Below are 14,616 nucleotides of genomic sequence, written 5' to 3'. Positions count from 1 at the left end.
CAATGCTTTTGTGTTCTGTGTAACTTTACTCTTGTGATTCATGGGGTAAACTACAATGTATTGTCCCATCTCCTCATATATCTTTCAGAAGACATTACTGTCAAACAACACTGTCCTATACCCTTAATCTCTCCTGACACATGATTTCTGGTCATGCCCCTATCTCTGCTTTCTGCCTTAACTACTAAGCTGGTACAATTTTCTGAGAGGAATGAAGAATGGGATGGTAAATACAGGCAGGTGTTTCTCCAGGCAGATATATACATAGCTTTGTAAAAGTTGTTTCTAGAATAATTGATAGTGCAGTCCAGGAGGATGCCAGTTTCAGTCCCAGCTGCAGACAGATGGCAGAGATCTTCAGCAGCATTTTCTCTCGGTTTTTTCTCTTTAGTCTTCTCTATTACAGCATTCAGCAGCAGTTACTGGTGTGAAGGGACAAGAAAAGTTGTCAAACCTTTCTGTACAGGACAGAGCAGAGGGGATCACTGCATCCACTTTAATAGCCCTGATTCCAACAACAGCAATGCTGTGCAGTATATTTGGGAGACAGGAGATGACAAGTTTGTTGACCGAAAGTTTCATGCTGGGATTTGGTATTCCTGTGAAGAGATTATAAATGAAGAAGGTGAGTAAAACCATGTAAATTTACTTAAGAAAGTAATCAGAGTTCTTCCTACTGATTTGGCATCACATTCCTCTTTGCTGCAATATCATGTATGTATTTTAAAGGAAAAAGTATCGTTAAAAGTTGCTCTTCTCTAGGAAGGGGGATCTTAGAGGATACTATCTAGTGAATTCCAAAAAACTTCCTATTAAATTCTGAAAAGAACTTTAGAGTGACAACTTGTAGTACAGATGATTTCTTTTTATTCTCCTAACTAGAGCAGCAAGTTAAGTTACTTTAACAAGGAAGTGTTTTATTTTTCTGATGTTTTTAGTCCCTTATGCAAACATGAACATATTTGCCTTAAATGATTGTTTATGATCCCCTATGGCAACATAAAAAGCACAATGTGATTTTGTTTTAAAAATCATTTTAGCAATCAAATCTGAGATCTAAGTTATTTCATGGATTTCCTCGTAAGCACAGGTATTTCTACGTTCTTACTGTGATCTCACCTTTCATAAATCAAAGCAGAAGATGATTATTTTCAGCCTGCCAAAACATAATTTGGAGACTTACTAGTCATGAGTGGTGACATTCAATTGAGTTTCACTCTGCGTATGTAAACATCAATAGAATGAAATTAGCTTGCCATTAAAGAAAGCTTCTAGTTAAGTTTGGATTTTTGTATAAGCGAATTGCTCGGCTGGTTTAAGAAATAGGGCATTTATCGTAAATCCAGATCAACACTAAGTTTTTCCCCTTATTGTCCTGATCAGTTTACAAATGACAACTAGAACAAAACTTCAGAGAAATCAAATGAGCTGTCATCTGGGCTATAAAATGCAAATATTTTTGCAGTCACCTGTCCTGAAAGTCCAGTTCTACCAGAAGGTCTTGTAAGTTATGCAATTTTAAGGGGGTAAATGTCAAAGATCAGAGCAAAATACATCTCCAAAAGACATCTTTCAGGTGGTGATTGCTATGGATGCTGGGGTTGTTCAATTTGTCCACCTGCTATGGCAGTTCTTATTTTCCAACTTCGTGCAGTTAGTAGCTGAAAAAAACTGCACTGTATTTTCAGAGCAGAGCAGAATTAATTCCAAGAGCTTTGTTCACAGCATCTGTGTGGGGGTCAGGAGGTCACATGGGTTTGAAAATCAAAGCTTACGGAAACAAATTGGAATCAAGCTTAGAGGAAATTTGTGTGAGCAGCCGCCTTGTTGCTGTAAGGAGAGCAGATCTTCCTTCACAGGGAAGATGATATACAGGCTGCCAGTCTTTCAAAGGAATTGATGGTTTTTGCATTCTGGCTTTCACACCTACAACATTTTGGGAAGCAATTCATAGCCTTTCTCTAAGTCTCCCAGACTCTAGTTCTGCCTTGAAAATGTCTGTAAGGATTCTCTAGCTAAGTCCCAGGAGTAGGTTGATGTACCAAGGACTCTGTGTGTACAATCATACGTCAGAAATAGTTTCTCTTGATCATCTGAATTTGAGCTTTTATGATAGATATTGCATTGTCTGCTTTCTATTAATCTATTTCTTTAGATCACTAGAGAATAAAAAATAAACCTGAATTTTATTTTAAAATAAGTCTTTTTTTAGGTGAGAAATGTAGAAGCTTCATCAGTCTGACTCCAGCTGCTGACCGAGGTAGATATGCATATTTTGTTTGTGTAAATAAAACTTTCCTGATCACATTTACTAATATAAATATTCTGTATTTTGATTTTAAAAATGTTTTCTTGCATCTCACACAGGTTTTGTCTTTTATTTAGTTTTTCAACTTCAAAATGATGTCCACATGACTTAAAATATGAATCTATGTCTTTTGGAAACACTCTATTTAAATAGGAACATTTTTTACAATTACTTTGAATATGGGTACTGAAGTCAAGATTTGTAAGTTTTTGCCCCCTCTCTCCTCATTCCTCCATACTCACAGTCAGGAATTTTGTGGCTTGCACCATGCTGCCTGGAGAGGGCAAAGGTACAGGCAGTGTGTGAACAAGGGTAGTCAGTATGATGAGGGGAACTGCGGAAGACATGTTGTGGAACAAACCAATCTTGATGGAAGTCTGAATCCCCTCCCTGTACCTTACACAGAGCTGTAAGGAGGCATTTCCATTCTCCTGGAAGCAGAGTTGCCCTCTTTCTTTCAAAGAATGGTTCATGTTCCTGCAAAACATGCCTGCAGATGCTGTTAAGTGCACCCCTCCAATGTAAACCCTATCACTGATGTGGTTAGATCAATCACTTTGCAAGTGGCTGATCCAGAAAAAAAGTCTTCGTTCTTCCCCAGGGGGTGAAGTTGCATGTCCAGGATACTGGGACTGGAGTACTTTCCTGGATATACAATTTCAGCCCCTTGGGGAAAAAGAAAGCCTCAGTATCTGAAGGCTCATCCTCCTTCCCTCTATTGCAGCTTGTCACTGTGCAGAAATAATTCAAGATTTTTATCCCATGAGAAAAAAAAATATGAACTGTTGTTCTTAGTCACACAGACACAGTCCTCAGAAAAGAGGGATGGATTATGGGCCCTGCTCTGAAAGCTCCTCACATGTGAAACCACTGGTGGACATAGTGCTGACTAACTCTGTGAACAGCATTGACAAATGCCACAGGCACCTGCAGGTCAGATCGAGACACCTAAGACAGCATCTAAGTATCTGATAACCACACTGAGAAGCTATGCCTGGGTAGTGAAATCCTCTGGGGAAACAGACGACTGCCCTGCACAGGAGAAGAGTGAGTTTGTGTTCTGCACACGGATATGGCTGATGTGTGCACAAAACTCAGGATGCATCAGGCTCACTCCTCCTGAATTTGTCATCCCTAGGCATCATACACAGGGATTATCACAGTTGTTCCGTGCATGTGTAATGATGGCTCACTTATCAAAAATGTCAAGATGCAAGGTCTTGTAGCTGGAGCAGCCAATACTGTTGGGCCAATACGTAACACCAGGAGTTCCTGAACAAAATCCGAATTTTTTACTGAGACAAAGATTTACTAGAGAAATAAACCTTGCCCAGGAACACCCACACATAGCCTGGCCCAAGAGTTTAATGTCTAAATAGCCTTTGAATCAGAGAAGTTCCACAGACACTGTCAAAGCCTGCAGTAGGTGTTATTTACACAGAAACATTGTTTACTGCCATATTTTCAGTGTTTAGTAATCAGTTATATGTCTTAGCAATGTTTCTATTTTTAAGTTATGAATGTTACTATATACCTTCACATGAAATCACTATTTGAATCTACAACCAGGTGTCTTGGGACACATTTATTTGTTTTTAATGAGATTTGGGAAGGTTGTTGGCCAGTTCTTGCTACTATCTGGACACAAGAACTCCTGCTCCTGACTGTGGGACAGTAGCATGCTAATAGTAAAACAGCAGGCTGAGAAACATTAATGGGAAGGTTAGCTTCTTGCATAAGATGTAATTAACAGATATCCAGAAAGAGATGAATTAGCAGATAACCAGAGAAGTGAATGCCAGTGAAACCTGGAGAGTGTCTGGGCTCATGAAGGCTTCTCTGTCCAAAAAAATCAAGAACCTGTTTGGTAGAAAATTAAGCCCATGGGGAAGATTTTATTTAATGACTAGACCCTCAGGCCATGTGGCTGTGTTCGTGGCCTTGCACTTTGTTATCTGGGTAACATGATCTTCTGCTTTGGTATGCTTCTCTCTGGACTCAGCAACCATGATGTCAACCACTAGATAATCAGATAGTAATTCTTCTTTTTAAATTAACTTTGCTTCATGGTAATTTTAGGGTAGCTACTGAGTATAAAACCATACTGCCCAACCTTGTACAGTAAGCTTCTTAAGTGGGTAGCAAGAATGTGCAAGCGCTTTTCCACTAAATGGCTAAATCAGTAAAGAGAATCATAATTTAGGGAGCCCATTGACCTTGAAGTCTTCCTATAGATGTTCTAACAAGATCCTCACAGCTTATGAGCTTTTGTTTAATGTTGTGTAAACAGTATAAAAGGAGAAGAAAGAAATGGTGAAAATACTGAATGACTACTTACATTATTAATGCTATTGATTTGGTTTTCCAGGGGTTTTATGGCTCTCTATTATAGCAGAGCTTCTGTACATCATTTTGCTTCTGACTGGAGCCATTCTTATGACAGTAGAAATGTGCTACTACAGTACTGTCATTGATGGACTAAAGATCAACGCCTTTTCTGCAGTAGTCACCGTATTAGCAGGTACAGTTAAGGCTCTAGATCCTTTCCTTTATTGCATCCAGGAAATGCAACATTGATAGACTTTCACCTGAAAATTAATAACAGTGTCCAAATTTCAAAACTATTACAATGCCTACAGAGACACTAACAATACAAGATGCAGCAAAATTTTATGGAAAATACTATTTTCAATTAATTATTTCTTAATAAGATTATTTTTATATTTTATATTTATAGCTTTTACTATTTCTAACTTCATTATTTTAATGTTATAATTTTAAATTTCATTGTCAGGTTGGTTGTCAAAGATAAAAAAATAACATACTCTTCCAAATAACTTAATTATTTTATTTCCAACATGCTAAGTATAAAATTAGCAGCAGCCAAATTAAAATAGCACTTTCAAGAAGGAATAATTTATAATTGGATAATTGTTAGTAGAGAATCATCATTAAAATTGTCTTTCATTTTCTGCTTACCACTTCTTAATCCAGTGGTGTTTAATCATAGGATCCTAGGCAAATTCGGTTTGGAAAAAACTTCAGAGGGTCCCTAGTCCAACCTGAGGAATCTGGTCTGAATTCAGTGTTGACTGTGTGTTGAGCAGGAGGAGGCTGGACCAGAGACTTCTGAAAGTGTCTTCCAGCCTGAAGTACTCTGTGATTCTGTCTATATTACAGAATTGTTACTGGGGAAGGTTGCAGTAAAAATTACAGGTGACATGAACAACGTTTCATAGAGCTATTAATTTCAGAGACGGAATCATACTGTTTATTTACTATAACTTCTTGTGGAACACATGGCAATGTGCTTCATATGGTCAGGATTGTTTAAGAGTCCAAAGTGATTTATAGGTGGTGAAAGTATATCTTTCAGCGTTGTATCTAATTGCAAGTTAAACATTTGGCAGAAGGTAAAGAATTAATCTCAAGATTGTCATTCTCTGTCAAAATTTTGGGCTTTGATGTTAATCCTAATGTTTCTGGATTTAGTGTTCACCCATTTGTGATTGTTGTACCTTTCTTTATGAATTAAAGATTTTTTTATTATACTTTTTCCTCTTAAACACATTTAATTCATTTGCCAATCTCATTTTTGTTGGCTAAATAAATCAAGTTTATTAAACATCTGACTGTGATTATGGGGAAGAAATAATTTTCTTCTTTTCTGCAGAAGCCTTTGTGTAGCTGAAGACAACTATCACATCTCTCCATCTTTTCCAAAAGCAATGATTGAAAAACATGTCATATGACTTCGCATGTATTTCTAAGACCTCTGATCACTCTTGCTGCACTAGTCTTCCTCTCTCCCAGTTTTTGCAGAATCTTGCTAGAGGGTAGCGCTATATGTGGACACCAGGCTGAACCTCCAAGGACTTTAACAAACACAATTTATATTCCAGATGGTGACTTCTGAAACACTCTAGTTTTGCTTTATTTTATGGAAGTGCAAAACTTCTAGGGACCCATCACTCCACCCTGAGTTAGGCCCAACTCTCCTTAAACCTTTCCTGACAGATATTTGTCTGGACGCACATTAAAAAATCCCAAAGCCCAAAAAGTAACCACCACCTTAAAAAAAAAAAAATTCAATGCTCCCTCTTCGGTACTAAAGTTTCTCTCACCTTCCTAGGAAATATAATTCAATTCATACATTTCTAAAGCTTTTCTTCCTGTCAAATCTAAAGCCCCGGCTGCTGTAATTTTTTTACAGCATTTCTTTTAGAACACCACCTGCAACTGAGAGCAGATGATCCCTTCCTCTTTGTAGTTAACTTTTACACATTTGAAGATTGCTATCTCAGCTCCCTGCAGTCCAGAGAGCAGTTCCCAAACTTTGCTGCCTATGAACTCTGACAACCAGTTGGAACATCTCCTTTCTTCTGAATGACTTTCCTGAAAGGTGTCCAACTAGTTAAAAATCTCTATTATCACCAGTTATACTAACTGCTCAAAAAAAGTTCCATTTCTCCGGTATCTCACCAAAACTCATGATCCACTGTCATGTCTATTTCCAGAGAAAGAGTTGTGAGCTTTATTCAACTCTTTAAGCAGTTTTGACAACTATTAGCAACTTTTCGCTCTCTCAATAATCATAAATATTCACTTTTATTAATATTCTTTTTGGTTTTGGCATGTACAGTATTTAGGAGACTTAAACAGCAAGCAGCAAGCTTTTCCTGGACATTCTGTTTACTTCTGCTAGGAAAATTTCTTGAAATATTAAAAAATTGAAGAGCATCTGTCTTAGCTGTTAAATTTTTTGTAGATATAAACAAATGTGGTTGCTCTAATCTGTAATGAAGATGCAATTTCTTGTATGAACATGCTTTCAATTCTAGCAGACAAATACAAATTAAAATTTAGTTACTGGAAATTGTAGCTGTATAATTCTAGATACATTGAAAACACACAATTAAAAAAAAACCTGTTACAGTATTTAACCATTGAAAAAAACATATTAAAGCTAGTGTATGATTTCTCAGTTCCCTCAGTCTTTAGCTCAGACCGAATAAAATCCTAAAACGTATGTTCTCACTTGTACAGAACATGATGGCTTAGAAGAAGAATCACAGTGCGACATTTTCTAACCATAGGTATGTAGATTTATGATGTCCCACATGCAGCTCTTGGCTTTACAGAAACTATTATTCTAATCTGTGTTTTCTCTTAAATACACATGCACTGCTAGTTACTTCCACTAAACACACATTATTGATGCCACTGTCCTGTTGCCCTCAGCGGCCTTTGATGAAAATGAACATTGACAGGCACCCATATATGATTATGTTTGCCTTTTATATCTGTATTAGTTAAATTTTCACCATTTCTCAGGCACCAAGCTGCCCTGATGCCAGTGCTGAAATGCTGAGTCTGACTCAGAATTTAATCCTGTACAAGAGCTAAGAGGAGAGCTCCAGGCCAGGAGCTCATGTTCACACTCGAGTTTTATGCATTTCTAGGCAGTCAGACTGGAGGATTCAGGACAGACATTTGTGTAACTCAAAAATGGCAATGACATACCACCTCTCTGGTGAGAGACGGACAACTGATCTCTGTTGCCACATCAACAGTCAAACAACTTTCTCCAAACAATTTATTAAGGAATGTGCTACCAGGGTGCCAGCTAATTACCGAATGGTGTGTTTCACAGCATGAAGACTCTTGGTTCTGTGATACATAAAAAGGCTCTCCCAGTTGCCTGTTGATGGTCTTTCAGGCAATACCAGTATTTCAGGGAAGACCATTTCCCAGTGATTACTGAAGCCAGGTCATTGTCAGCCCTGACTTGCTTGTTATGCCTGTGTCCTAGACTGAGAGATACTATGTGCTAGCTAGCTAGTTTTGTAAGAATTCATGAAACAGACATACTTTAGGAAAACCTAACAAATTGGGTTTTGTGAGTTTGATGGGGGGCCATCTGCTCTGAGAAGCTAATACATTTTAGACAGTGGGATAGCTGATAGTGGTAGTTATGGATTTATAAATGAAGCTGGAAACAAAAAAATAGATGTTCACAGGGAAGTTCACTACTGGAAGATAAAATGCTAAGGGAAAACAGATACCCTTAGGAATAGGCAGAAGCCTAGTAGCAATATTGAAAATTTAATGACTAAATATAAGCCCTTGCATAATCTAGACTTCCAGTGCTTTTTAATAGCCATTAAATGTTTGTTCACTTTTTCATTCATTTACGTAACATTGATAAATCTGGCTGCATTTAAGGCACTGGGAAAGGGTATATGACTGCATGCCTTTGAAAATTTTTCCACTGAACAGCAAGAAACTGTGGGAAACATGTCCTGTGCAATGCAACTGAGCAATACTTTGTTGTAATGGCTTATCGCTGCTCAGGGTTGAATTACTAAAAAATTTTCAGAGGATGAGAGCCAATCAACTTGTTGCCTTTTAAAATCTATGGGCTGTATATCCCATTGCTCCCCTAGATTCCTCTAACATACAGAGTAGGTGTCAAGGGACTGTATTAATGATTGTATTGGCAAATACATGACACATAAATACACTTAGATTATAATGTCCAAAGTTTTTGAGTAATTTTTAGAATTTAGATACTTCACAAAATATTCCTCAGGAGCTCAAAGGAGAACTGCAAGAAGCTGACAAAGAAGAATGTCCTCAGTTTACATTTTCTAATGTTCTTATGGTATTATATTTTTTAGGTCTTCTGGGCATGGTTGCTCACATGATGTACACAACTGTATTTCAAATGACTGTAAATCTTGGTCCTGAAGACTGGAGACCTCACACATGGGATTATGGCTGGTCCTATCGGTACCTATTTTTTTATATTTGGTTCTTCCATTACATTTCAGTCACTTCACCCTAAGTTCAAAGCATGTATACCTAATTTGTAAGGAACTGGTCTACCTTATTTCACTCCTGGGGATGGAGTTCAGTGACCAGTTGTTCTTCTCCAAATTCAGTTGTCTTAGATTATTGCATAGTATGTATAAGCTTGTGACTTTTGCATTTGCCATCCTTTAGATAGTACAGAGACCTCCAACTGCTCTGCATGAAGCAGAAGTTCTTCTCCATACACATCAGACCCAGATTTATTACCCTCATCTCCCAGGGCAACTGCCTTACATAAGTTCTTTAAAACTCTTCCAGCTGTAGCCATTTAGTCTGAATTTTTCCTTATCAGATATATGCTTCTTGTTGTTGCATCTGGAACGTTTCAGAGAAGATGGTTCAAATTTTTGAAAACAGGTTTAGGTAAAAACACATTATTTTGCCCCTGTAAATAATTGCAACATATGCTCTGAGGAGATCTAGTGAATTCATTAAGAAAAAGGGATGTTCCAAGGACTTTTGCTATAGGGATGTGCCTTTGAAAATCCATCAAATCTGATCAATAGCAAGCATTTGAATGTTCAGGTGCTGGAAACTGCGGCTATTTCCCCAGCTGTGACTGAGAAAAAGAATAGAAACAACTGTATTGGGTTAAATCAAAATTCAATCAGGACCAATATTCTGGGTCAGTAGAGCAGAGCTCATGCTGATTGTCTCCTTCGTACATGCTCTGACAGCTGAGATCACAGCTCATTGTCACACATTCTTGTTGCTCTTTCTACTTCTATTGTACCGTTATTGAACAGAAGCAGCTTATATCTTCGTGTGGTCTTTACAATACAGACTCACTAGGGATTTTTGCAGTGAAATAGGGATTTCTTTTGTCTTTGTTATTTTTCACCTTCCTAATAACTCAAATCTAATTTAAAGGTCACTGTACATTGCTCTGCGTCTTTCCAGGAGTCTGTCTCCCAAGCAGCAGCGGTTTGTTTGAAGTTATTGTTACATGTGTATAAATGGAGATGTTTCTCTTATGCTTTCAGAGCACTGAAGGATGGGCCTGGTCAGTACTCCCAAACCGGAGATTAGCCACATCATGACAAATGGTGTATCTTATCCTGTTTGTCCAGCAGATGAGGTGGCCCAGCCCTCATGTTACCCACTTGCTCAAAGTGGAAAGTTTGATCCCCCTTCTGTCGGAAAAACTGGTCTGAGAAGATCCAATACCAAGTATCCAGACAGTACCCTGGACAATGTCCAAGGGCTAGTTGGATACCCTCAATGTGTATCATAGTAGCTGTAAAGAATCCTCAAATAGTGCCTTCTTCCCTCCTTTCAGATTTATTTAGACACATTTTTCTTCTTTGACTCTCTGCTTCCATTAATTCATGTTTTTGTTCTTGCAATAATAATTTGGTTTCCAAGGTTTAGGGCTCTGATCTCTTTTCTGGAAGGTATCTCAATTTCTTTCACGAATGGGATTAGGCTTGTTTTTACTCTAAAATCAGTAAGAAAAGTGGCCAGTGGAAAGAGGGGGAGTGTTCCTTCATTATTTCCTCCTTCCTATGGGAGCGGAAACAAAACTGCAGACTGGTACGGAGGAGCCTGTTCCCTCCTTTCCATCCCATTGGGAGGAGAAGAAAAACACCCAAATCACTGTCACTGTTACTGTTACTGACACAACTCTGTTGATGTCACTATCACCACCATCATCATGTTCTTGACTGATGTCATCACTGCTGCCACTACAGCCAGCCGCCTTCTGAGCACCTGGACTAATGAATTTTACCATGTGGAATGCACTCAGGAATTGAGGATTTAATGGCTGCCCTCTAATGATTCAGTGCAGCCTGGGCCACTCAATGCCCAAAGAATGCTTCTACCAACACAAGACTTTCCAAGCCATCAGTACCTGCATACAAGAAGACATTGAGGGGGATGGTCTGTGTGGTACCTTTTTTCTAATCAATTGTATGCTGCATTTTCTTATCAAGATTCACTTTCTTCTTTCTTTTTCTCAGCCTAAATGACACCTACATCATCCTGTTTGACAGTAATCTAAAAATAAAGCAAGCCATTCACACAGTTGCCTCACTCCCTTCTCCCACCTGTCTCCCCTGGTTTCTCTTCTCTTACCTCCTTTCATATATAATGCTGTCTCTCTTCTGATAACCTACATTTATACTTCCCTTCCTGTTGTATGAACCCTCATCTTCAGCCTCCCTTAGATGGTCTCCTATTGATTGCATGTGAGAATCTCATCTGATCGTAAGAGAGGAAGGATCCTGAAGCTATTTGTCTTTTACAAGAGGAAACAGAACAGATGCCAAAAAAAGGGGCATTAATGATTATAACCAACATTCCTTTTCTGATACCTCAGCATCCACTTGTGACCAACAATGTCACCAAGACCATGACAGGGGCATGGGCAGGCAGAGACACAGACAAAGACTTTGCTACTTTTTCATTGGGACTTATAAGCATCTCCTTAGTAGCCAAAGAAAACAAAGAATTGGGTCCATGGCAGCAGCTTTTCATCCCAATCACCAGACCCAGTAGAGCATCTGTTTCTGCAAGAACTACTGAGCCTCGTGTCATGGATCTTCTACCTGCCACAGTTCCCTTTCTGTCCTCACATCCAGCTTCCACCTGGCCCAGGAAGCATGAAGACCTTTCTTCCTCCTTTACAGTGCTGGAACTGCTAATGATGGGTCAACTCATTCTGTGGTATCCCTGAACGACTCTTCAATAAATTCCTCCATTTTTCTCTTCTTCAGCATCTTTGCTGGAGGTTGAAAGATGTTTCAATTATTGGTGAATTTCTCACTCTCCTTGTGTTTCTCAGATTGAGGCACCCTCACATCAAGACACAATATTTTCTCTCTGAAGACCTGACCTGTACTAAATTCCCATAACACACTTCATATGTGATACTCCATGCAGCCAAAGGAAAACCCATAATCCATGTGAGATTCTAGTGGCATTTCTCCTATGCAGATGAAGGACTGAGGTCTCTTCCAACCTTCCCAGAGGTCTTTTCCAACCTGATTGATTCTGTGATTCTGTGATTCTGTGACTGGTTGCTTTAGTTTGCTTCCTTGTTGAGTCAACCTGTTTGATTTCCCCTTTTGTCGTTATTCTCTGGGCAGAACTCAAATTGAATGCTCTCCCTCTTGAAGCTGAATTTCCACTGCAGCCAAACTGCCCTTTATTCTCTGGCTCTGTCAGTGACAAGACTTTGCTCACTTCCTTCCTCAGTTGTCTCTAGTCAGATGGGGGAATCCCCATTTTTTCCAAATAATTTATGGCAAAGCAAAATTTCTGGCAAAATCTTTAAAGAATCACACTGATATCTTTCTTGTATTGTCAAAGGAAACCATTTATTTCTGTCCTTTGTTTTTTTTCTCCTTTAACACAGTATTGGTCTACAAGAGAATCTGCTTATAAGTGATTAATTTCTTTCAGTCTTTGGTAAGAGACCTTTATAGAAGCTTGTTTGAAATTGGTTTCTTACCTTTATGTCATTGAGTCCTTCAAAGGGCTTCAATAAATGGATTGGGAAAAGCACTTTCAACAAAAGCTGTGCGTTATAATATCAGTTCTATCAATTTGTCTACTAATGCTACTGTGCTTCAGTTATTCAGCCAAAAATGCCTGCTACATGAGTCAGGAATACTGCAGGCCTGCCACTTTTATCTCATTCCAGAGACTGAATCTTCAATTCTTCTCTACCATGGTTGGCTTAATCCACAGGTTACCTACCACCATAGGCAGGCCTGCTGTCCTTTCTTGCTCCATTTGCATGGGGAGGTAAATCTATCTGCTTCTGGTGATTTTCCCCTATTCTTGTTATCTCTTTGTTATAAGAGCTTTTCTGCAGCTCCCCACATTTGACACTTAGTCAGGGTGCAGTTTGACTGACTTTAGGAGCAAAGATAACTGAAGCTGCTACCCTTCTTCCCGCTTCTAGGAGCCCTTCACATCTACGTGCCATACTCCAACACCCTCAAATTCTGTCAACAAATCTGGTTGATCACTCTGGAAACCAATCCTGGCTAAAAATAACACTAAAAAAAAACCCGAAGAATTATTGAAAAATCTAAATGAGTTTGTTGAACTACAGCAAGGATGTGGGAACAAACAGCTCCGAGGGAGAGATAAGCAGGAGTTTCTTAAACTAATTTCTCCACCAAAGCACATTTCATTAGATAATCATGACCATGCCATGTTAAGAAAGGCTCTGATGAGTAAGTTCCTCCACTGTGAACTCCAATTCATTCCACTGTGGCCATATTTTCACCTGTTACTTTTACACCTCCAGCATGCAATGCCCACTCAGTAGTCTGGAAGTTTCACACATTTTTAGCAAATTGTACCTCAACATCATTTTTTAGTTCTGTCTTCTTATGGTTTTACTTTTATAATTTTAAAGTTGATGTCCTTTTCTCTTTGTTTAGTCATGACCTGTTTTTTTCTCAGGAATGCATTTCAGTGCTCTGAGCCTGCTTTAGTCAGCTATTTAATTGTGCCTTCTCTTTTGTACCCTTTTGGATAACTGGCACGCATTTTTCTCAGTGTCACCTGTGAGATTTGTAGTCTCAATAACTGCATCTTTTCATTTTTTATGCATCCTCATTTTTTTATTTTTCCTAGTTCTGATATCAAACTCTAAGTAGAGTAAACAGCGAAACTTGTGGTAGAGTTTCATTATACAGGAATGTTAAATGTGAATATTATAACCGATATGTAGAGGTCAACTACATAAATCAGATGTGTGGATGGTCATCAACTAAGAATCTTTTTTTCTCCCCCACCAGGCTCCTCTTTCCCTATTATACACCAATGTAATTACATGTATGCAGTATTTTCAAAAATAAAATTGAAGGACTTGGATATAAAAATGTTCTGCTAATATCTGATAAACCTTTTTGTTTATAGCCTCGCATGGGCTTCCTTCGCTTGCTGTATGGCTGCAGCTGTCACTACTATTAACAAATATACAAAAACTATTTTGGAATTCAAGCACAAAAGAAAAATGCTGGAGAGGAGTTTAAAGATTAAATACAAGTTTCCTGTTCATACAGCTCCAGAAAAAGCTTGCAATGTGTATGTGAACTCTTTTAACAACAGTACGGAGGACTCTGCATACCCAACAAAAGGATTGCATCACCTGGCCACTATTTCAGTTCTGTAAATTTGAATCATATCTCAAGGCATCCTGTAAATCATAATAATAGATCAGAATAAAACAGTATTAATGAATAAAAATGTATATTTGTGTAGCATTAGTTATTTTTATTAATAAAGAAATTATATTTCCATGGATGTTTCAAGGAATTCTTAATATTAGAAAAGTAGATTCAGGTTTCTCAGTTCAGAAGACAACAGTGACACAGGTCCTCCACTGCTCTGATTTTTAAGCAGTCTCTAATGCTAATATGAAATATGCAAGTTTGTTAGATTTTTCAGAGCATTATGGATTTCCACCCTAATTC

The 14,616-nt window shown here is 38.3% G+C and overlaps 1 protein-coding gene across 1 annotated transcript; it reads left to right on the top strand.

Annotated features, from left to right (window-relative positions):
- Positions 1-309: 309 nt before the first annotated feature.
- On the top strand, positions 310-14,315 carry GSG1L2 (GSG1 like 2). The gene is made up of 5 exons (XM_068413417.1): positions 310-625; positions 2,213-2,260; positions 4,677-4,829; positions 8,989-9,100; positions 14,060-14,315. Exons 1-5 carry the CDS (start codon positions 316-318, stop codon positions 14,313-14,315), a joined length of 879 nt encoding a protein of 292 aa, XP_068269518.1. The 5' UTR covers positions 310-315.
- The last annotated feature ends 301 nt before the right edge of the window (positions 14,316-14,616 follow it).

Source organism: Nyctibius grandis, chromosome 15 (genome assembly GCF_013368605.1).
Source record: "Nyctibius grandis isolate bNycGra1 chromosome 15, bNycGra1.pri, whole genome shotgun sequence".
Classification (NCBI taxonomy): Eukaryota; Metazoa; Chordata; class Aves; order Nyctibiiformes; family Nyctibiidae; genus Nyctibius; species Nyctibius grandis.
The sequence above is the reverse complement of the archived record's forward strand: the minus strand, read 5'-3'. Positions and strand labels throughout refer to the sequence as shown.

Coding starts and splice junctions, on each gene's coding strand:
- GSG1L2 (XM_068413417.1), top strand. CDS start 316: ATGCCAGTTTCAGTCCCAGCTGCAGACAGATGGCAGAGATCTTCAGCA. Junction 2,261..4,676: donor GACTCCAGCTGCTGACCGAG/GTAGATATGCAT, acceptor TTGGTTTTCCAG/GGGTTTTATGGCTCTCTATT. Junction 4,830..8,988: donor AGTAGTCACCGTATTAGCAG/GTACAGTTAAGG, acceptor TATATTTTTTAG/GTCTTCTGGGCATGGTTGCT.